Here is a 22913-nt window from a genome sequence, read left to right on the forward strand (position 1 = left end):
AAGCCATATGGCTATGGATAGCCATTTAGCTGTGAGCACATGTGATTCACTGCAAGGCCAGAATTTATTTCCTGGTCCAAACCCCTCCAGATCAGTCTCCCTCTGACTGGGCAACCAGGAACTTTGAAGCTGGCCGGCTGCTCCAGAAGCCCAGTTACCACAGTAATGAACAAAGGCTTCCCACCAGTGCTTGATGAGTACAAACCACAAAGGAACTTAAAAGTGTTTCTGGGAAAATGGAACTTAAAAAAAAGAGGAGTTTTTTGGGGTACAAAATAATTTTGGGGTACAAAAAAATTTTGGAGCCCAAGCATATTTTTTCATAGCATGCATTTTTTCCATGAACTTTAGAAATAACTCACACATGTATGGATTTTTGCATTTTTTTTATTTTTTGGCACCAAATAAGTGTACCGCTGAATTCCATCTTTCCACAAACTTTAAGTTCCCATTTAACTCTTGTGTTTTAAGCTAAGAAAATATGGAGGGTTCTTAATACAGGAACATAAACTAGCTTTACCTTGATTTAAAAAAAAAAAAAAAAAAAGAGGGGCCGGCGCCATGGCTCAATGGGTTAACACCCTGGCCTGAAGCACCAGCATCCCATATGGATGCCAGTTCTAGTCCCGGCTGCTCCTCTTCCAATCCAGCTCTCTGCTATTGCCTGGGAAAGCAGCAGAAGATGGACCAAGTCCTTGGGACGTGGGTAACCCAGTAGAAACTCCTGGCTCCAGATCAGCGCAGCTCTGGCCATTGTGGCCATCTGGGGAGTGAACCAGCAGATGGAAGACCTCTCTCTCCGTCTCTACCTCTCTCTGTAACTCTTTCAAATAAATAAAATAAATCTTAAAAAGAAAAAATAAAGAAAAAGTGTATGAAGCAACACCTGTGGCACAAAAGAGCTCAATATCCAGGAGAGCTGGTTTGGGGAAAATCATTCAGAGCAATATTCCTGGGTCAGTCACTGGCACAGCAGCTAAGTCACCACTTGTGATGCCCACATCCCATCTTGACGTGCCTGGTTGGAGACCCAGCTATTCCACTTCCAAGCCAGCCTCCTGCTAACACATACCCTGGAGGGGAAGCAGGTGATGGCTCAAGTACTTGGGTCCCTGCCACCCATGAGGAAAACTTGAGAGGCTGGCCTCCTGACTTCAAACCTGGCCCAGCCCTGGCTGTTGCAGGAATTTGATGAGTGAACCAGTGGATGGAAGACTGCTGATTTCTCTCTCCCTCCTCACCAGCCCTGCCCTTCAAATAAAAAATAAAATGAAAAAGGTAGGGGTGGGGTATTGTGTGGCACTTGTTAAGGCAGCATCCCATGAGCTCCAGTTCAAAGCCCAGCTGCTTACTTCAAATCCCGCTCCCTGCTAATGTGCCTGAGAAAGCAGCAGAAGATGGCCCAAGCGCTAGGATCCCTGCCTCCACTTGGCAGACCTGCACAGAATTATAAGCTCTTGGCTTAAGCCTGGCCCAGCCCTGGCTATTGCAGCCATGTGGGGACTGAACCAGCAGATAGAAGATCTCTCACTCTTTCTCTCTCCATAATTCTGCCTTTCAAATAAATAAATAAGAATCTTATAAAATAATTTTTTAAAAAAGAGAAGTATGCTCAGAAGGAACTCCCAAATTTAAGCTATAAGACAAAGATTCTATAAGGTTCCCCATCATTTTTAATAACATGATCTGACTGCTGATTCTCTAACTCTATTTTTAGTCTATTACTCAAGTGAAAGCAACAGGTTTCAATAATGAAAGGCTTTAAAGACAAAGATTTAGAAAGAAAAACTACTTTTTTGGATGAGTTATTAAATGGAAAAATCAAACATACACTGTGTAGACTCACTCTTCTATTAAAAGTACTCCACAATTTGGGATGGGTGTTTAGCCTGGTGGTTAAGACACCCATACCCAGTTTCAGCAGCTGACCCAGCCTCTAGCTAATGCAGAACCTGGGAGGCAGAGGCGAAGACTCAAGTAACAGGGTTCCTGCCACCTATGTGGGGCATCTGGGTTGAGTTCCCAGCTGGAGGCCGCTGAGGCTATTTGGATAGTGAACCAGTAAATGAGAGCTCTCCTTCTGTGTTTCTGCCTTATTTTAAAAGATAGTCAATAATCTATATATCGATAATAAAACACACTTAATACATGCAGATTCCAATATATTTACACCTTTCAATGTACATAACACTCTATAAAACTACACATGCCAATCGGAAAGCCTTCTACTGAGATCTTTATCTGTTCAGGCAGAAGTAAAGGTATGAATAAAACATACCTTTTGGAGAAAGAATTTCATTTATCAAAACTGATAAGCATGCAAGTGATATGATTAAAATTCTAACTTAAGAACTTCAGATGAAAAACATGAGGGCTGAGTGAGAGATACTAAAATTATTTTTCCAAGCGCTAGGAAAATGAACAAATTTGTCAGATAACTTCAGTGCAGGCTGAAATGAATGAAAACCTGTCAGTCCGAATTGCCCTTGTGAGTGAGTGTGGAAGAAAAGGCTTTCAGAGCTTGAGTTGTTATTACTGATGGGCAAATCCCCAAATCATGAAACAGCTCATATTCATCTGTTACCCAGGATCTGAATTCACAGGTGGCAGTCCTGGATTTCAAACAAAAACCTTGTATCGATGGAACATGTGAATGCCATGCTTCATCCCACTAAGTCATCCAACATAGGACTAGAATGTACATGATTTGAAAAGTGAGTTAAATATTCAACTTATCCATGCCTCGCTGGGTCTCTAAACAAAGAGAACTTCAACACCCACAAACAGCCTGTTTTGCAATGTTCAATATCTGCAAAGACTTTTTCTTAGAGACTACAAAGAAAATTCCTTCAGGCTTTTGGTCAGTGGAGGAATTAGTTTCCTTAAAACTTTAATGGAATCAACTGAAATATTTAACAACAGACCAATAAACAAATTGTTATATATCCATAAAACAGAATACTGTGATAAAGAGATGAGCTAAAGATACATCCAACAGGATGAATCTCAAAAGCACTACACCAAATATTGCCAGAGTGCAAAGACCATGTGCTGCATGATTCCATCTGTAGGAAATGCTTTAGAAACAGGCAGGCAGAACCAGAGCGAGAAAAAGCAGCTCAGTGGATGCCAAGGATAAGGGGGTCATAGGGGATGACTGTAAAGCAGCAAGAAAAAATCAGAGGCAGGCACAGAATCTTCTACAACTGCAATAGCAGTTACACAATTGGATACATTGTTCAAAACTTAACAATTTGCACAGATACAATCAGTGAATGCTACCTCATGAAAATTAGACCTCAATAAAGTTGATTTTTTTTTAAGGGCCATTCACAAGACAATGGAGGAGAGAGAGTCTCTTCACAGCTTAAAACAAAAAGTGAGCATGACTGGGTGTCCAACAGTGCTGACCCCTCTCTTAGGCTAAACTGTGCCCTCTTGAAAGTCACACACTGAAGCCCAAAACACCACACTTCAGGAGAGCCTTCAAAGGGGTGATGAACTAACAATGAGGTCATAGGATTTGGGTCTTGATAAGAAGTTTGGGTACATGAAGAGACACACCAGGGCCATACATGCACAGAGAAAAGGCCATGTGAGGACACAGCAGGAAGACCTCATCTGCAAACAGAAGAAACCGACCTTGACCTTGGACATCCAGCCTTCACAACTGGGAGAAGATAAAATTGTACTGTTCAAAGTAACACAGTCCATGGTGGTTTCCTATGGCAGATGTAGCAAATGAATACGACTCTCATGTCAACATTAATCTCATGTTTTAATGAAGGAGAGAAAAATGGACATTAAAAAATATCCCCAATTGTCATAGTAAATGAATAATTAACCTCATGGTACCCAGAATGAGCATTCTGTTTTAATACATTTCATTCTACACTTCAGCAAGCAACAAGTGTTTTCAAACAATTTTTAGATTTTTACATACCTATGTCCTTTCATGAATAAAAAGATTCAGATAATCACATTACCTCGTGTCTCAACTGCACTGATGCATTTTCTGAGAATTGTGAATCCAATCTTATCCAACTGTGCACCTAAAAGAAGTAGTGATAAAATTTTTAAGGACACAATTATTTATATCTCTTTTCCCCACAGAAAGGAGTGGAAAAGCTACTTAAACTTTTATTTCACTATTTTAAACAGATAAATAAGACTTATTCCCAATTTAAGTGACTTAAGTTAGAATTCATCAATTTCAAATTCTATTCATTTGAGAGGCAGAGACATGCCAAGGGAGATGAGAGGGAAGGGTGGCAGATTCCTATCCACTGGTTCATTCCCAAATGCCCAATGTCTGGGGCCACAACCTGCCAGCTGGGGAAAGCAACGCAGATCTCATACAGGAGCGGCAGGAACCCAAACACTGAGCCATCACCACTGTGCCCCAGAGACTGCACTGGCAAGAAGCTGCAGTCAGGAGGCAGGCTGGGAATGCAGCCCAGGTATCCCAATGTGCAACTATGATTTAACTGCTGGGCCAAATGCCTACTCTCAAATTTCATATATTTAGAAGAGCATTTGCTGGAAAATCAGGATATCTACTTTCAATGATTTTTAATACATTTATAACTTAAAAATAATTTCAAGATAATATAATGTATTGAAAATAATAAATAACAAAGTGACATAAATTTTTAAGGCATGCTATCTAATAACCAAGATACATTTTGCTAAAAATTCCAACCAAAGCTCAACTAAGGAAAACTATACATACAAATAAAGGTTCTTACATTACTTGAGAATCTAAGAAAACAAAATTTTTTTTAAAGTTGGGGTGGGAGGCGGGTCTTTAGGAAAGACTACAAAATTTTAATTTGGAAAATAAGCTTCAGGTAAACTGTTGAGATTTATGCTACCATGCACCACATTTTCAAAATAATTTTATTTTCAAAATGAATTTAAAATAGATGATCATGTGGCACAGAATTTCAAAACTAAAATTTTTTATTTTTTCTAATACATGTGTTTCCCAATGAATAGGTGACATATGTATACCCCAATGAAAGACAATTCTTGTTTCAAAAATGAAACCAAGAAAAGCAGTCCCCTTCACCACTGCATTCAGAACCCACACAACAGCAGCGCTAACTCCTGGCTCTCATAGGGGCTACATGAATGACCCACAAATACAAGCTCTGTACCTAATCCATAATGCTCAGCTTGAGGAAAATTTTACTGAAAACCGAGCAGGGCTTTCCTGATTCTCTACCCCCCCCCCCACACACACAATTTACATTTTACAAATTCAAATATTTCTTTCTGCTTAAACTATCCCCCACTCCCACCCCCTCCAAAAAAATGGCATGTTTTAATTTCTCTCTATTAAATAAGAAAGAAAGAGCAAAGAAGCAAGGAGAAAAAAGAAAAAGGGAGGAAGAAGATGAACGAGGAAGAAAGAGGAAGCATCAAGCAAAGGAGAGAGGGAGAAGGTTAACCAGGTGCTTCACACTAGTTCAAGTCCTGGCTGCTCCACTTCCTATCCAGCACCCTGCGAATGCACCTGGGAAGGCAGCAGAGGATGGTTCAAATACTTGAGTCCCTACCATCCATGTGGGAGGCCTGGATGGACTTCTGGGCTCCTGGCTTCAGGCTGGCCCTACCCTAGCTGTTGCAGCCATTTGGAAAATGAACCAGCAGATGGAAGATTGTGTGTGTGTGTGTGTGTGTGTGTGTGTAAATCTGCCTTTCAGATAAATAAATTAAAAAAAGAGGTGATGCTTCAGTGAACTCACCACCCTCCCGTGGCCCCTCACCAATGTCTAGTGCTGGGATGGAGGGGCCATGTCTTGTACTCAAACGGTGGCTTAAGTGATCGTAATTATTTTGAAATCATATTACAGAACAGTGTTTCCAAACTGGCCATTTGACAGCTGTAGCCTTAATTTCTCCAAATATATGGAAAGCAAATCTATACAAGCACCTAGAAAATCCCAACACATTTTTGCTTCATCTCAGTAACAATGAGAGTGCAAAACTAGCAGGTATTTTTTTCCCTCAAAGACAGACCGTGTGCATATGAAGATCCTTGAGAGTTGTTATCTCAACGCTATTTTCCAAGTCACAATGACAGCCAGCATTCTGAGACTATGTGGGGAAAGAATACGAGGGACAGGGAACAAAGACCTGAGTCCAGGGGTGCATGCGACTCTGCCACCAGGCCAGCTGGACGCTGGGTGCCTGAAACTCTTAGGTGATTATTTACGGCTTTAAAAAGATACAAAAAGTGAATTGTAGAGAACGTGTCTAGGTTTTTGCAGAGCAAGACTCAGAGAAGCTCAGAACTGGGAAAGCTTGGTGAGGGCTGCAGCAGCCCCGGGAACTCCGAGGCAGTCCCCAGGGGCTAAGACAGAACACAGGCAACGGAGGACCAGCGCAGAGCAGGTGCCAACCAAGTCCCCAGGAACAGCAGCACGTTAGTGATCGGCAAAAGCTAACACGTGGAAAAGAGAAAGGAACGCTCGTTTTTATAAATTTGTACTTACTTCCTTCCGGTCTTGGGACGATGGCTCTATTAAAACTATGGAACAGCTAGTGAAAGAGAAAAGGAAGAGTATTTTTAACAAATCAGTGAAAATGATTCAAGTAGGCACAATGAGGACCACGTAAAAAATACATTTTTATGAATCTGACATTGGATCATGGTCCCTGAGAGACATACTTGGTCTTGGTCCTTGCTTTCTGGGCACAGGATGCCTGCATCCTTGGATTTTACGAGTCACTGAAGTCCTTTCTGGTCACATGTGAGTTAACACCATGAGTAGTCTTAGCACAGGATCCTGAGACAGGCTCAGAGCAAGGCTGAGCATCAGAAGGATCAAGTGATTGGAGGGCTGGCACTTCCAGTCCCACCCTCGCACCTCTCTGGGGGTGAGCTGGAGACAGCTCCAGAAAATCTGAAGCAATGAAATCTGATGAGCTTCTAGGTTGGTGCACACATGGGGCAGCTGGGAAGATGGCGCTCCCACAAAGGGAAGCTGTGTGTGCCCACCCAACCCTCGTGCCACACGCTACCCCATGTGGCTCTTCCATCTGGCTGTTCCTGAGTTGGCTCCTCCATGATACATCAAGACATGCAAGCGAGATGTTTCCCCTGAGTTCTGCAAGCCTTTCTCACAAATTACTGAACCTACAGGGGAAGCCTGTGGGCATCCCCAGTAGTGGACAGCAGCCTTGTGCTCAGCAATTCAAACAGGGACAGCCCTGGGGGCCTGGGCCCTTCAGCTGTGGGGTCTGATGCTAACTCCAGGCAACCCCTGTCAGAGCTGGACTGAACAAACTGTAGGACACCCAACTGGCATAAGAGACTTGGATGCAAGAGAACACCCACACATCTGGTGTCAGAAGCAAGCGTGCAAAGAAACAGTGCAAGGTTCTCTCTGCTCTTGCGCAGTATCAGGAGTTCTGATGCAAACATAGGCAGCATGGAGCACATCTGAGAGGCTCTTCACTCTCCCAGAGGTACGTCCAACCAGCAAAAGTAACACGCAGGGGCCATGGTCGCTACAGAGTGTCCTGAGAGTTTACGGGAAGTAGAAATGTCCAACCTTCCAGCTACAGAGGACAAAGACACTGCCGCCTGCTCACCAGAAAGATGAAGCCTATTTTTCCACAGCCAGTCCTAACATCTGGTATTTGCTTAAGACAGTGATAGCTGTCTCTGCCCATGCTTTAAACAGCTACCTCTCAAACAGCCCAGGGATCGCTTTGAGCAGCCTCTAGGAATTCCAGCTGCTCGCCCAGCATCTGCAAGGCACACAGCACCTATGAAAAAGCAACACTCTAACTGTCCCCAAATAAACTGTGCAGCCCTGCCTCTGTGGGCGTGTCTGAGTTCAGTATTTGGCTCTTACTCTAATGGAGAAGTGACTCAATCACATGATCTTTTCAGCTATGCAAACTCACCTTCCAAAGCGCTTCTTGAAACTCTGGGGACACACCTCCCAGTTTAAGCACACTGCCTTCACTAAAAAGGATCAGGATAATCCACTTCACATCTCAGTAAGCACATACACTGTAAGGACTCGTAACTCCCAGCTAGAAATTTTAAGGACAAACCAGGAATAAACGGAAATAAAACTATGTCATCTAAATACAGCTCAATTACAGTAATGCGACTCAGAAATCTGATCACTGCTTTATTTGTGAGGATGATTTACTCCCCCTGCACAGCATCTGTTTTTCAAAAGCATTCATGTGAGTTTTCACCTGTCAAATGCCAAATCAAGACACTGCACACGGTGGGGACTCAGTTCACTGTCCCCATGTCCTACAGTCCCACAGGGTTTTCTCTGTTAGCACCAGCTAAGTACATCTTTTGCCCACTTCATAAGCTCCATTGGGAAACCGCTCTCCTCTTGCTGCATGTAATTCCAATCCCACTTCTCCCACCATGCTCTTTCTGTTTCTTTCACCCCTACTAAAATGGCTAATTCCTTCCAGAGACGCTCACCTGGCACCTGCCCTGCTAGTTTATTTTGAGTCATAATACTTTAAGCAGAGTTTATTTAAATTCGTTCTGTGGTAGTTTCTATAATTATCCTCACTAAATCCCCAATTGAATACATGAGCTATCAAATTCTCAACTCCCAAACACCACAAGTCTACCAAAATGAAATTAATGCTTGAATCAAGTGGCAAACAGAATGAACCCAGTGTATCCCAATGCGTATCACTATCTTTACTTCATTATTCAAACCAATCTGATACAGAGGCCCATTCACTGAGGCTACATCACCCTGCATATTGGAAACCACTAGACTAAACCATAAATCATTAAATCAAGCAAAATAATTACAGCAGCCACTTGTGACACTGCCTCATCTCTGCTGAGATGAACACACTGCCAGCATTTACTGCGCTCCTCACCCAAAGTACCATTAGGGAGGAAAGAAGAAACTGAGAACTCGGATGCCTTCCTCAAGGAAAGCAAATCGGAGCAGCAGAGTCGAGAGAAATCAGAAATAAAAACTAATGATACACCCATCTGACGTGTGCGGCTGCTACCCCAAGCCAAATTACAAGAATGCTGAATGCTTCCACGAGGAATTCCAATACCAGCTGCAGCAGGGAGCTTTTCTCAAATACTATCAAGCACAAATAGCAAGAACGAACACAGGGCGACTCTGAAGGACTTGAAATAAAGCTCAGCCACTGGTTATTCTTACAGCTTCTTTTCCACCCAGAGCTTCCAACCACTGCTTCCTCTCCTCTTCTGAAAACGCCTGCATGGTCAGCGCAACGCCAGGCCTGAAAGACACCAGGAATGCATCAGGTTACCCACTGCCACCTACAACAAGAGCTGCTCTCCTGTTTCCTCAAGTTGTAATGAGATGATACAGTCGTTACTGTGTTTCATTCTTAACTGCGGTAAAATACAAACAACATAAAATTAACAACTTAACCATATTTAAAGGTATTGTTCACTAGCATTAAATGTATTTACATTGTCATGCAACCATCACCACCAACCATATCAAGAACATCTTTCTCATCTTGCAATAACAAAGCTCTGCACCCATGCAACACTAACTCCCCATCCTCCCTCTCCCCAGCCCCTGGAAACCAGCATTCTACTTCCCGTGTTTATGAAGTACACTAACCCTGGTATTATATGGAAGTAGAATCAGACAGGACTGCTCTCTTTTTGACTGGCTTATTTCACTCTGCACAGTTTATTCAAAGTTCATCCATGTTGCAGCAATGGGTGAGAATCTCCTTCCTTTTGAAGCTGGAATAATATTCCATTACACGTACATACCACATTTTGAGTATCCATTCATACATCCAGAACACCTGAGTTGCTTCCACCTTTTGGCTATGATGAATAATGCTGCTATGAGCATGACATACGAGTACCTATTCAAGACCTTGCTTTCATCCTTCTGAGTTTATGCCCAGAAGTGGAACTGCTGGGATGTGTGCCAGATGTGCATGGATATTCAGATGCGAAATAAGCCCAAGACAAGCTGCTCCCCCATCATGTGTCATTAGGAAAATGCAAATTAAAACTAGACACTACCACATCCCATCAGAATGGCCAAAATCCAAAACACTCATGACACTCAACGTAGATGAGGAAGTAGAGCAACAACAACTCAGTCACTGTTGCTGGCAGTACAAACTGCCAGATACTTCGGGGGACAGTTGGGTGGTCTCTTACAAAAGCAAACATACTCTTACCATACAACTCTGCAATCACAAAAACTAAATGAGCAGAAAGTCTATCAACAAATGGTGCCAGAACCACAGGATATCTGGGAGCAGCACTGTGGCACAGCAGGTTAGGCTGCCACCTTCGACAACAGCATCCACATGAATACCAGCTCTTATCCCAGCTGCTCCACTTCCCACTTCTGATCCAGCTGTCTGCTAAGGCGACTGAGAAAGCAGCAGATGGCCCAAGTGCTTGGGTCCCTGCCACCCATGTCGGAGATCTGGGTGGAGTTCCAGACTCCTAGCAACAGCCTAGCTCAATCCTAGCCTTTGGGCCATTTGGGGAGTAAAGCAGCAAATGGACAATAGTACTTGCTCGTTCATTCTCTCTCTCTCCCTCTCTCCCTCTATCCCTCCCTCCCTGTCTATAACTGTCCCTTTTAAATAAAAAATCTTAAAAAAAGAAAAAGAGGCTATACAAATGAGAACAAAATAAACCTCAACCCAACTACCTGATATCATACAAAACTCTTCATAAATTATACACTAATTACAAAGCTGTCACAGAAAAACATGGTAAATTTCTTTATAACCCTATGGTAGATAAAGATTTCTTAGAGCAATATGCTGTACCAATAAAATTTGTAAATTGATAAATTCAACATCCGTATTAAAATGTTCATCTCATCAAAGGATACTGTTATGAAAACTGACACTCAGATTTTACTGTTGAAGATGCAGAATAGAGAGGGAGCTTACTGCTCTAGTCTAGGGGAAGATAGTTTTAAAAACGTGGAGAGACTGCAATCTCAGGGAAGAATTGGGGAGAACACTCCAGAGGAAACTCCACGCAAATTAGAGGGACACTGTGGACCTACATGGAGGATGCGGATGTGCACAGCTCGGGACCCCAGCAGCCAAGAGCCTCAGCACCAGCTTTAGAGTGAGGTGAGATCAGACTGCAGCAGCCCAAGCCTCTGGAGATAAAGCTGAGCAAAGAGTCAGGCATGGGCCTGACTTGGAGCCCTGTAGGAGACAGTGTACCTGCCAATCTAGAGGGGGAAAAATATGGGGGCACGTTTCTCTCTCCCTGACCACCTGGTACCAGCACCCTGTAACCAGCCAAGAGAGCGGGCACCATTTTGGATATAAGTAACAGCTGCACCAGTTTGTGGCTGTGTGCCCAGCAACCAGCCAAGAAGAGATGCCTGAATCTGGCTGGGAGAATTGACAGGGAGCTGGAAGCTCTTTATTGTGGATGCCTTGTATGCCAGGACTGTGAAAACATTGTGGCTGTGTGGGAGGGCGCAGAGGGTGGCTGGGTCTTTGAGCAGTCTCTGTGGGGGGCTCAACATGCTCAGGGCTCCCTGAGTCCCTGGTGAGGGTCATTGTAGCAGGATCTGTGTTCACACCAAGAACTGCATGGATCCTTTGCACAGTTCTTGTGACAGCACCCAGGCACTGGTCTCGGCACCCAGGCACTAGTCTCCTGGGGAGAGGAGGTGAGCGTGAGAATATTCCAACAGAGCAGAACCTACTCTCTGATTAGAGATTTACCATGCCCAACGTGGCCATCACCCCGGACACTCCCCTCACCCTGGAGCACTGACCAGAGCTCCCCGACCACATCCAGCACACACTTTTGGGTATTCACTGAAAGAGCCGACACTCCACTAAGCCACAGACACACAGTCCAAAGACAAAAGCCATCACAGGGCCCCTCCCAAAAAAAAAAAAAAAAAAAAAAAAACAGTATTACCATAAATGCCTAATAATAAATGGAACAACTGAAGAAACAATAAAGAAGGCAACATGACATGTCCAAAAGAACACAATATTTAAATACTAGAATGAGAGGATGAAGAGATTGATAAAATGCCAGAAATGAAATTCAAAAAAATTGATCATAGGATTACTTAGAAGTAATCAGAAGCAGATTCATGAACTAAAGAAGTACACACATTACATGAATGACATTTTTCCCCAAGAAATTGGGATTCTAAAGAGAAATCAAAACATAATATTGGAAATGAATAATTCCACAGAATAAAAATACATAAATATAAAAAATTATATAATCAGACCAAAAAAATAGAATAAATTAGAAAACTAAAAAACAATGTCAGAGATTCACAGGATATTAACAAATGACTGAACATAAGGGTCCTAGGAGTTCCTGAAGGCATGGAAAGAGAATCGATTAGAAGGCCTTTTTAGTGAAATAATTACAGCAAACTTCCCTAGTTTGGAGGGGAAAAAAGGTCGTCAAAGTACAGGAAGCACACAGAACTCCTGACAGACATGATTAGAAAAGAGCTTCACCACGACACATTATAGTCAAACTCTCCACAGTAAAACAAAGAAAAGATTCTAAAATATAAATGAGAGAAATGCCAGGTTACTTTCAGAGGATCTCCAATTAGACTCACAGCTGACTTCTCATCAGAAACCTTACAGGCTTGGAGAATGGTGATATATATTCAAAATTTAAGAGAAAAAAGCTGTGAACCCAGAATACTGTACCCTGCAAAGCTCTCATTTATGAATGAAGGTGAAACAAAGACCTTCCATAACTAACAGAAATTAAAAGAATTGTCACCACTCATCAAGAGTTACCAAAGATGCTTAAAGATGCGCTACACACAGAAACACTATCATCACTATGAAAGAAGGTGAAGGCAGAAAATCTCCCAGAAGTACAAAGGAAATCCAAAATAAACAATAGGAACATTTATGGGAAAATAGCAGGGCAACATTGTTAGTTATCAATAGTCACCTTGAATGTAAATGGTCTCAACTCTCTAGTTATAAGACACAGACTGCCTGAATGAATTAAAAAACAAAATCCATCTATTTGCTGCCTTCAGAAACACCTCTCACCAACAAAGATACATGTCGACTGAAAGTGAAAGGATAGAAACAGATATTCCATGTTAACAGAAACCAAAAAAAGAGCTGGGGTAGCCATCCTAATATGAGACAAAATAGACTTTAACACAAAAACTATTTAAAGAGATGAAGGAGGACACTATGTAATGATTAAGGATCAGGTCAAAAGGAAGATGTGACTAATGTAAATGTATATGCACCTAATAACAGGTCACCTGGCTATTTAAAAGAAATGTCAATGGATCTAAAGAGAGACAAAGACTCCAATACAAAAGTAATGGGAGGCTTCAATACTCCATTTTCAGCAATGGACAGATCAACCTGACAGATAATCAGAAAAGAAATATCAGTTAATCAACACTACAGACTAAATAGACCTAATAGATATCATCAGAACTCTTTGCCCTACATTTTGCAGAATACACATTTTTCTCACCAGTGCATGGAACTTTCTCTAGGATAGACCACAAGCTAGGCCATAAAGCAAGTCTCAGCAAATTCAAAAACATCGAAGTCATACCATGCATATTCTCTAATTACAATGGAATGAAGCTAGAAATCAACAATTCAGGAATCCATAGAGGAGCCAGCACTATGGCGTAGTGAGTACAAGCTGCTGCCTGTGGCACCAGCATCCTATATGGGCACTGTTTTGAATCCCAGTTGCTCCACTTCTGATCCAGCTCTCTACTATGGCCTGGGAAAGTAGTGGAAGATGGCCCAAAAGAAGCTCCTGGCTCCTGGCTTCAGATTGGCACAGCTCTGGCCATTGCAGCCAATTGAGGAGTGAACCATCGGATAGAAGACCTCTCTCTCTCTCTCTGCCTCTCCTTCTCTCCTTTGTAACTGTCAAATAAATCTTTTTAAAAAATTAAAATTAAAAAAATAATCTATAGGACATATGCAAACACACAGAAACTGAACAACATGCTCCTGAATGAATAGTGAGTCATTGAAGAAACGAAAAGAGATAAACAAATTTTTAGAAACAAATGCAGATGACAGTATAACATATCAAAATTTATGGGATATAGCAAAGGCAGTTTTAAGAGGAAAGTTTATAGCAATTGGTGCCTATTGGAGCAATTGGAGATCTGGAAGAGCTAAAGCAATCTTATACAACAAAAACAAAGCCTGAGGCATCACAATACCAGATTTCAAGATATACACACAGGGCAATTATAATCAAAACAGCCTGCTACTGGTACAAAAACATATGGTTAGACCAATAGAACAGAATCCAGAAATCAACCCATGCATCTACAACAAACTTATCTTTGACAAAGGTACAAAAGTTAATCTCTGGAGCAGTCTCTTTAACAAATGGTGCTGGGAAAATTGGATCTTATATGTAGAAGTATGAAGCTAGACCCCTACCTTACACCTCACACAAAAATCTACTCAAAATGGATTAAAGGCCTGAATCTATAACCTGATACCATCAAATAGAGAACACTGGGGAAAGCCTGCAGGACATTAGCATAGGCAAAGAGTTCTTGGAAAAGACTTCAGAGAAACAGGCAATCAAAGCCAAAATTAGCAAATGGGATTACATCAAATTGAGAATCTTCTATACTGCAGAAGAAACACTCAGCAAAGTGAAGAGGCAGCTGACAGAATAGGAGTAATTATTTACAAACTATGCAACTGAAAAAGAATTAACAACCACAATATATAAAGAGATCAAGAAACTCAACAAGAGCAAAACAACCCAGTTAAGAAATAGGCAAAGGACTAAAACAGGCATTTTTAAAAAGAGGAAACCCAAGTGGCCAACAGGCACATGAAAAAATGTTCAGTATCACTAATTGTCAGGGAAATACAAATCAAAACCACCATATACAGAAATCAACAAGCAACAAATGCTGGGGATGATGTCGGGAAAAATACACCCTAATCTCCTGTAGGTGGGAATCTAAACTGGTTCAGCCACTGTGGAATACTGGACCATCCTGGAGAAACCTCAGAAATAGAATATAGACCTACCATATGACCCAGCCACCCCACTTCTGTGAATTTACCCAAGAGAAATGAAATCAGCATATATAAACATATACCTCCATGTTTATTGCAGCTCAATTCACAATAGCTAAGACATGGAATCGGGCCAGTAAAGCAGGTAAAGCCACTGCCTGCAGCGCCAACATATGGGCACTGGTTCAAGTCCCGGCTGCTCCACTTCTGATGCAGCTCTCTGCTATGGCCTGGGAAAGCAGTAGAAGATGGCTCAACTCCTTGGGCCCCTGCACCCATGTGGGAAACCCGGAAGAAGCTCCTTGCTTCAGAGTGGCACAGCTCCGGCCATTGCAGCCAGTTGGGGAGTGAACCAGTGGATGGAAGACCTCCCCCTCCATCCCCTGCCTCTACCTCTCCTTCTCTCTGTGTGTAACTCTGACATATAAATAAATAAATAAATCTTACAAAAAAAAAAATATGGAATCAACCCAAATGCCTGTAAAGTGAAGATTGGATAAAGAAATTATGGGATATGTACACCATGGAATAATACACAGCAGTAAAATTATTTTTTTAAAATAATGAAGTCCTGTCATTTGCAACAAAATGCATACAACTGGAAAACATCATACTTAGTGAAATACACAAGTCCCAAATCCCAAAAGGATCCCTGATCTATGATAACTAATAGAGCACCTAAAAGGGAATCTATAGAAGTTAAATTAACACTTCAGGATGCAATGAGTTTGAACAGCCCTGTCTCAACTGTTGAGGAACATTTTTTTCTTCATACAACTTGCTGAACTCTTTACTTAATATAGTTAATCATATGTGTTTAAAGTTAATTGATAGATCTTAATAAGAAATAAGAATGGGAATAGGAGAGGGAGGAGGATGAGAGGTGGAAGTGTGGGTGGAAGGGCAGGTATGGTGGAAAGAATCACTATATTCCTAAAGATGTATTTATGAAATGCAGTTTATATTCCTTAAATAAAAGGTTTCTGGGGGAATAAAAAGAAAATTAATAGGCAAGCCACAAGTTGGAGAATGTATTTACAATTAATATAGCTAGTGAAAGGTCTATATCCAGAATATACAAAGAATTCCCATAATTCAATAACAAACAGAATTTTTTTTAAATGCGCAAAGGACTTCACTACACACTTCACAACAGAAGAAATACAAATGGCCAATAATTCATGAATGACTAAAAGGATAAAGATTAACATGATCAAACTTGGATAAGAAAAAAGAGCTGCAACCCACACTGTGGCATAGTGGGTTAAGCCACTGCCTGTAGCATCAGCATTCCATATGGGTGCTAGTTTGAGTCCCAGCTCCTAGCTAATGTTCCTGGGAAGGCAGCAGAGGATGGCCCAACAGCTTAGTCCCTTGCTCCCACGTGGGAGACCCAGAAGAAGCTCCTGTCCTTGACGTGGCCCAGATCTGGCTGTTGTAGGCCATCTGGGAAGTGAACCAATGGATGAAAGACCTTTCTCTCCCTCTCCACCTCTGCTTTCCAAGGAAGGACGGAAGGAAGGGAAAGAGGGAAGGAAAGGGAAAAAGGGAGGGAAGGAGAGGGGAGGGGAGGGGAGGAAAGAAAGGAAGAAGGAAGGAAGGGAGGGAGGGCAGAGGGGCGGGCAACTGGACTCTCACACAACGCTAGTGAGAGTACAATTACTTCAGAATATTCAATTTCCTAAAAAATATCAAACATAACATAAACCAAGCAATCCCCCTTTAAGGTATTTACCCAAGACAAATAATGTGTGTCTACAAAAATCTCTGTACAAAATTTTTCACTTTGGCTTTATTCACAGAAGCTAAAAATGTACCTGTAGACCACCCTCCAATGTCCTTCGGTACACACTATAAAAATAGGGAATCCTAGAAAGTTGATCTCACTGAAGATGAGAACAGAATGGTTGATATCAGAGGCTGTGGATCGCAGGGGAAAGGGAAGAGTGAAGAAACTTGGATCAATGGGTACTAAGTTGATGGGAGAAGAAGCTTTGATGTTCTACTGCATGGTAGGGTGACGACAGATAACAATAAAGATTTTGAAAGGTTCCAGCTCACCATACCCTATAAATTTGCACCCTTTTTATGTGTCACCAAGAAAGTAATACTTAATACATACATACTTGGGCTTCATTTAACTGTGGGAACCAATATCAATGTGACTTTCAATGCATCATTATCAATAGTGTCATCTTTAGGGCAAAATCTTATGGTTCATAAAATCACAGCAATCTTTATATACAAAAAATACTGTTTCTAATTCTACCCAAATCGTATTCTACCAATTCCAATTCAATTATGTAAAAAATAATTTCCTATCCTATTCTCTCTCCACTGGAATCTTAGAAGTCTTGAACAACTCGCTGTCCACAAAGGAATAAAGTCACAAGGCCCCCTTTCATCCCAGCTTTCCTTCTCGACCTACACTATAACCAAATTAAGCTAGTTATATTTTTTCATTGAAATAAGCATGTGTATTTACATGAACTAAAACAAAACAATTCTACTGAATGCAAATCCAAAAAATGTATTGGAGTCTTTATCTTACCAAACAGTTTAACACAGAACTTCTCAACAGTGGCATCACCGACATTTTGTACCAGGCGCGTAGCTGTGGGTCAGCCTGGGCAAGGCAGAATGTTAAGCAGCACATGCAGCTACCTACTACCCATTAGATGGCAGCAGCAACTACCCCTCCTCCTCTAGCCCACACCCCCACACGACACCCCCACAGGACAATCTATTGCCAAATGTTCCTGGGTAGCACAATCACCCACAGGTGAGATCCAATCGAAAGGATTATCTCAACACACTTTCTCAAAGCTTCCTGCAATTCCTTTTTGCTTTGGGTTTCCTTTCCCTTCAGTTTCAAGGGTGCTATCTCTATAGGAGTCACCACTTTCTCTAGCAAGCTTTCCCAGCCAGCCCCGCCCCTCGATGCTTCTCCACTCGATGCAACCTTAGACCTCTGAACTGCCTGTTCTTTGTCAATCTTCCTACTCTGAGTTCTCACAAGACCAGACCTCTTCACGTCTGACTTACTCTTGCAACCTCAACCTCAGTCAACAATTGTTTAGGTGCCTAGAAGAAATGCACCATCAAATATTTACAAACATTACTACAGCTAAAGTGTTGGGTGAATATTGTTACTCAGTCTAACTTCATGGGCGTCTTCAAGCAACTCGCTCTCACTCTCTTACCATGAGAAATAGTACAGTACTACACACATGTGAAGGTACTTCAAAAGGCTCATAGGGAAAATGTAATTAAAAGATAGGCTGGGAGATAGGCTTTTGACCTAGAGGTTCAGACACCCATCCTACAAGTGAGTGCCTAGGTTCCAGTCCCACTTCCGCTACCAATCCCAGCTTCCCACTAGCACATAGCCTGGGAGGCAGCAGTGATGCAGCCCCCACCACCTGCATGGGGGCCCTGGATCAAAGTCCAAGTTTCTGGCTTCAAAGCCCCAGCAGTTTCAGACATCTGGTGAGTGAACCAGCAGATAGGAGCACACACACAAGCTTTTTTTTTTTTTTTCCTTCTCTCTCTCTCCTCCTCCCTCTCTTTCAAATTAAAAAGAAAAGAAAAAGAAATGTTGGGAGTTCGTGTTGAGCCTAGCAGTTAAGAGTGCCCAGCTTCAATCCCCAGACCCTGACCCGAGCCTCCCACTAATGCAGACCCGGGAAGCAGCAGTGATGGCTCAAGCAAGTAGGAGAAGAGGATTGCGCTCCTAGCTCCCAGCTCTAGCCCAGCCTGGACAGTTGCAAGCATTTGAGGAGTGAACCAACAGACAGAAGATATTTCTCCATCTCCCTCCCACTTGTTCTCATTCTTGTTCTCTTTGCTTCTCAAGTAAGCATTTATCTTGATGCAAAAAAAAAAAAAAAAAAAAAAGGATTTTTTTTGAAATCTGTGCACAGTGGGTTTTTAAAATGAATTTGAACTTTTTTTTTCATTATATGCATTTTTCATAAATGTTTTGGGGACTCCTAGTAGGGACTCAAGTTCCTAATGTGAAAGCACCCTCAGTGCTTGGTGCTGCAGAAACCGACACACAGGTGCTTTCCATCTCCAATCATCCCACCATGAAAATATAAACGGACGAGTTATAAAAGAAAGAAGCATCTTGCCATCAAGTGACATACCAGAAGTAGGCAAAAATCAAACTAAATATAAATTTTGAAATGTCAGATTAATGAAAGCAAAATGCATTTTCTTTAAGCAGTGCCTGAATGTGATGTGTGGGAGAACTTCACAGAATGGTAATTATTTATCAAGCAATCGTGGGGAGGGGGGGTCACAGCACAATGTGGCATGTGGCAAGCATGCCAATGAAGCAAAAAGCAGGTTATGTAACAAAGCTGTTGGAGCAGGGAGGGGGGCATTTCATCTTCCGGGAAGAAAAAAAGCTACATCTCGGACAGACTACAGCTGGCCCTACAGAAAACAAGTAGACAAACTCCTAGTTCTTCAACCAAACACAAGTGACAAGAGCATTTGATAGTTGCTGGTTTTTGAAATGTAGCTGGCGTGAAGTAGAAGGGAATGTTTATAGTCATTTAAGACCTTATTTTAGTTCCAGTATTTATTTGTACAGTGTTTCCTTTGTTAAAGGTTTACTGTGATATAAATCACACCATAAAATTTACCCACTTAAGGCCCACATTTCAACAACTGTTAGGATAGTCACAGGTTTGTGTAACCATCACCAAAATCAATTTTAGAACATTTCTGTCACCCCGGGACGGGGTGGGAGGGCTTGTAGCTAATCTGGAGTCATTGCCCATTTCCCTCCAAACCTTGACAACCACTAATTTACTCTAAGTATATTTGCCTCTTTTTGGACGTTTCATAAATACAGAATCACATAAGAAGTTCAACATGCTCTTTGAAGACCAGCTCCTTTCACTTAACACAATATTCCCAAAGTCCGTGCACATTGTAGCATGGACTAGTTCTTCCTTGTTATTGCTAAGTCATTCATTGCACAGACCTTTTATTTATCCACTCACCAGCTGATAGGTTGTTGTTACTTTGGGGTTATTATGAGTATCACCTGCAAGAACTCTCGTGTTCACATTTTTGTGAAGACATGTGTTCACTACTCTTGAACATATACCTAAGAACAGAACTTCTAAGTCATATTTCAACTCTAAGTTTAACTTTCTAAGAACTATTAAAGCACTTTCCAAAGCAACTGTAACATTTTAAATCCCCACCCTGGGTGTATGAAGGTTCCAATTTTACACATCCTCGCCAACACTTATTATTGTCTGATTTCTCATCTGTGCATTTTTACTATGGTTTTGATTTGCATTTCCCTAATGCATAATAATATGAGGCATCTTTTCAGGAGTTTACTAACCACATGCTGAGATTCTCTGGAGAGATATTCTTTGCTTATTTTTAAAATTTTGTCTCTTATTATTGAGTTATAAAAGTGCTTTACATATTCTGAAAACATGTCCTTTATCAGATAACACAATTTAAAAGCATTCTCTCCCATTGCATGGGTCCCATTTTCAGAATTTGCATGGTGTTCTTCACATATGTTCTTAGATACTGACTCTCTGCTAGGGCAATAAAATTAAAGGAACCTTTCATTGAACTGATGGAGGGAAAAAAGCACCCATCTGCTTAACCACTGATAAAGCCATCATGGCTGGTTGGCCTCTCCCTCCCATCAGCCTTCTCCACTTTGTTCTCACTGACAGAGTCCCCCAGGACTAGAAGGGCACATGGATGTCTGAATACCAAAGATTGCAATTTCCCAATTTCAGGACTCAAAAGTCTCCCTTGTGACCAGGTGTAACAGGTAACTGTACTCAGCACAGTAGTTTGTGAGCACAGGGGAGGTGTTTTATGATAAAGGGGAGCAGGCAGCTTGGACTAGAGACATCAGGGAAAGCAAGCCAGCCCAAGAGGAAGCAGGATCTAACATAGAGAAGCACCCTATCCAGCCTCACTGGCCGTCTCTGACCTTCGCAGACATAAGAAAAAAATGAACTTGGACATTGTTTAGGCCACCTGGCTTTGAGATTGTCTGTTACATGCCACCAAACGCAATCTGAACTAATGCTGCAACGAAAGGCAAGCTCTCGGTTTATATCCACTCGGATCAACTGCAAGCCCAGATCCACTGTGCGACTTATTAAGGCTCACCTGCTGCCATAATACTACCTGGACTGCTCTTCCAACTAAGAGATTTAGGAAAATGGATACTTGGAAATGTGGCAAAATACATTTATATTAAACATGCGCCACCAACTGTGAAGCTGCAATATGAAGGTACCCAAGAGGAACTCTGGAACAACTCCATTAGAAATGCTCTCATAACACCCACAGACCTCAAGACGGGCTGTGTTGATTTTACTTTAAGCACAGTGGAAACACTGGAGCTCATGCTGTGGCACAGAGGAGGATGGGTGACTGACAGCTGCTTGATTGAATCTAATCCCAGTTCTGTCACTTCTGAGCGACAGCTCAATTTCATGTAATCCAGCAATAGTTTGGTGGATGTCCACCTATGTAACACATTACATCTGTATTTCAGAACCAAGTAATACTAAGGAACACTGAATTCCTACCATCATGGAATGTATAATCTAATAAACAAGAAACAAACTGCTTATAATTCCTAGTAGTCTACTTCGCCAAGATCAGGGAAATAGACAAGAGCCTATCTCATTCAAACTCTTCACTAAACAATGACTCAGACGTCCCAGAATTAGAGACCTCACAGTATAGTCATCCCTTCCCCATTATTTTTGTTCCCCAAATGGGCAGCCAACTGCAACTCATTGACAAGTTGGGGGTGGTGGAAAAGAGGGCGGCTAGCCCTCAACTCCCAAACACTACCCACTGATAAAAAGCAAATGAAATAAATGTTTCCCTGTTTAGAGATGAAGAAAGAAACCCAAATCTGTAAGCATTGCTTAAAGGGGGAAAAAAAAAAAAAAAGGTAGCTTTATCCTGAAGACTCCAGTTCATGAAGAAAACATTTTCAGCAATTTTCTTCATAAATAAATGAAAGTATTTATCCAAGCTAACCCCAGAGCTTTAGGAAAAGTTAACATAGTACACATGTATTACATTTGAAAAAAATTAGGTTAAATTTATGTACTTAAACAAAATGACAGATTTCATAAAGAGAATATACCTCCCAAGAATTTTTGGAAAATTCACAAAAACCAACCAATATCCCCTATAACTGTGCTGTCTGAAAGGCCTATCAGACATCCCAGAAGCAATACTGTGTAAGCATGTGGGTCAAAGAACCTGTAGCTCGGAGAAGACATGCAGGCAGGGATGACAAACGTTGAGAGTATGACAGAGATGACACTAAAAGTCATGAAGCAGGAAAAGATCATAAGGGAGTGCGAACAGAAAGAGTCAAGGACTGAGCTCCACAGAACGCCAACATCAGGGGATCTAGAAACAAGGAAATGGCAATGGAGCATTAAAAAAAAGAAAAGAAAAAACAGCGAGATAGGATCAAACTCAGGGAGGTGTGATGTCCTGGGACCACGTGAAGCAAGTGCATCACGGAGGAGAGAGGAACGAACCACAGCAGAGGACGCCACGGGCAGAGAACATGAGCACTGAGAACTGACTGCTGACACAGTAACGTGGACATCTGGGGGATCTTCATAAAAACCGCGGCAGTCAAAGCGGCCAAAGCCAGCATGGAGAGAAATCCAAGGGGAAGAGGCAGAAAGGAATTTGAGATCCCAAGTCCAACAGCGTTTTGCAAAACGTTTGCTGTTTATAGGAGGAAAGAAAGTGTAGACAAAACACAAGTTTGTCGCTGGTGGTGGTAGGGCTTTTTTTGTTGTTTTGTTTTGTTTTGTCTCATGGTGGATGAAACAAGAGCATTT

The 22913-nt window shown here is 41.8% G+C and overlaps 1 protein-coding gene across 5 annotated transcripts in view; it reads right to left on the bottom strand.

The window, feature by feature from the left end:
* Positions 1–22913, bottom strand: part of ARHGAP10 (Rho GTPase activating protein 10) — a 362697-nt gene that overhangs the window by 152935 nt on the left and 186849 nt on the right. For all 5 annotated transcript variants that reach the window (XM_051819397.2, XM_070047462.1, XM_070047463.1 and 2 more), the window contains 3 exons: positions 9183–9264; positions 6501–6546; positions 3987–4052 (listed from right to left, as the gene is read on the bottom strand). In XM_051819397.2, coding sequence (XP_051675357.2) covers positions 3987–4052; positions 6501–6546; positions 9183–9264 — 194 coding nt within the window. The remainder of the gene's footprint in view (positions 1–3986; positions 4053–6500; positions 6547–9182; positions 9265–22913) is intronic.

The sequence above is a fragment of the Oryctolagus cuniculus genome, chromosome 8 (assembly GCF_964237555.1).
Source record: "Oryctolagus cuniculus chromosome 8, mOryCun1.1, whole genome shotgun sequence".
NCBI lineage: Eukaryota > Metazoa > Chordata > Mammalia > Lagomorpha > Leporidae > Oryctolagus > Oryctolagus cuniculus.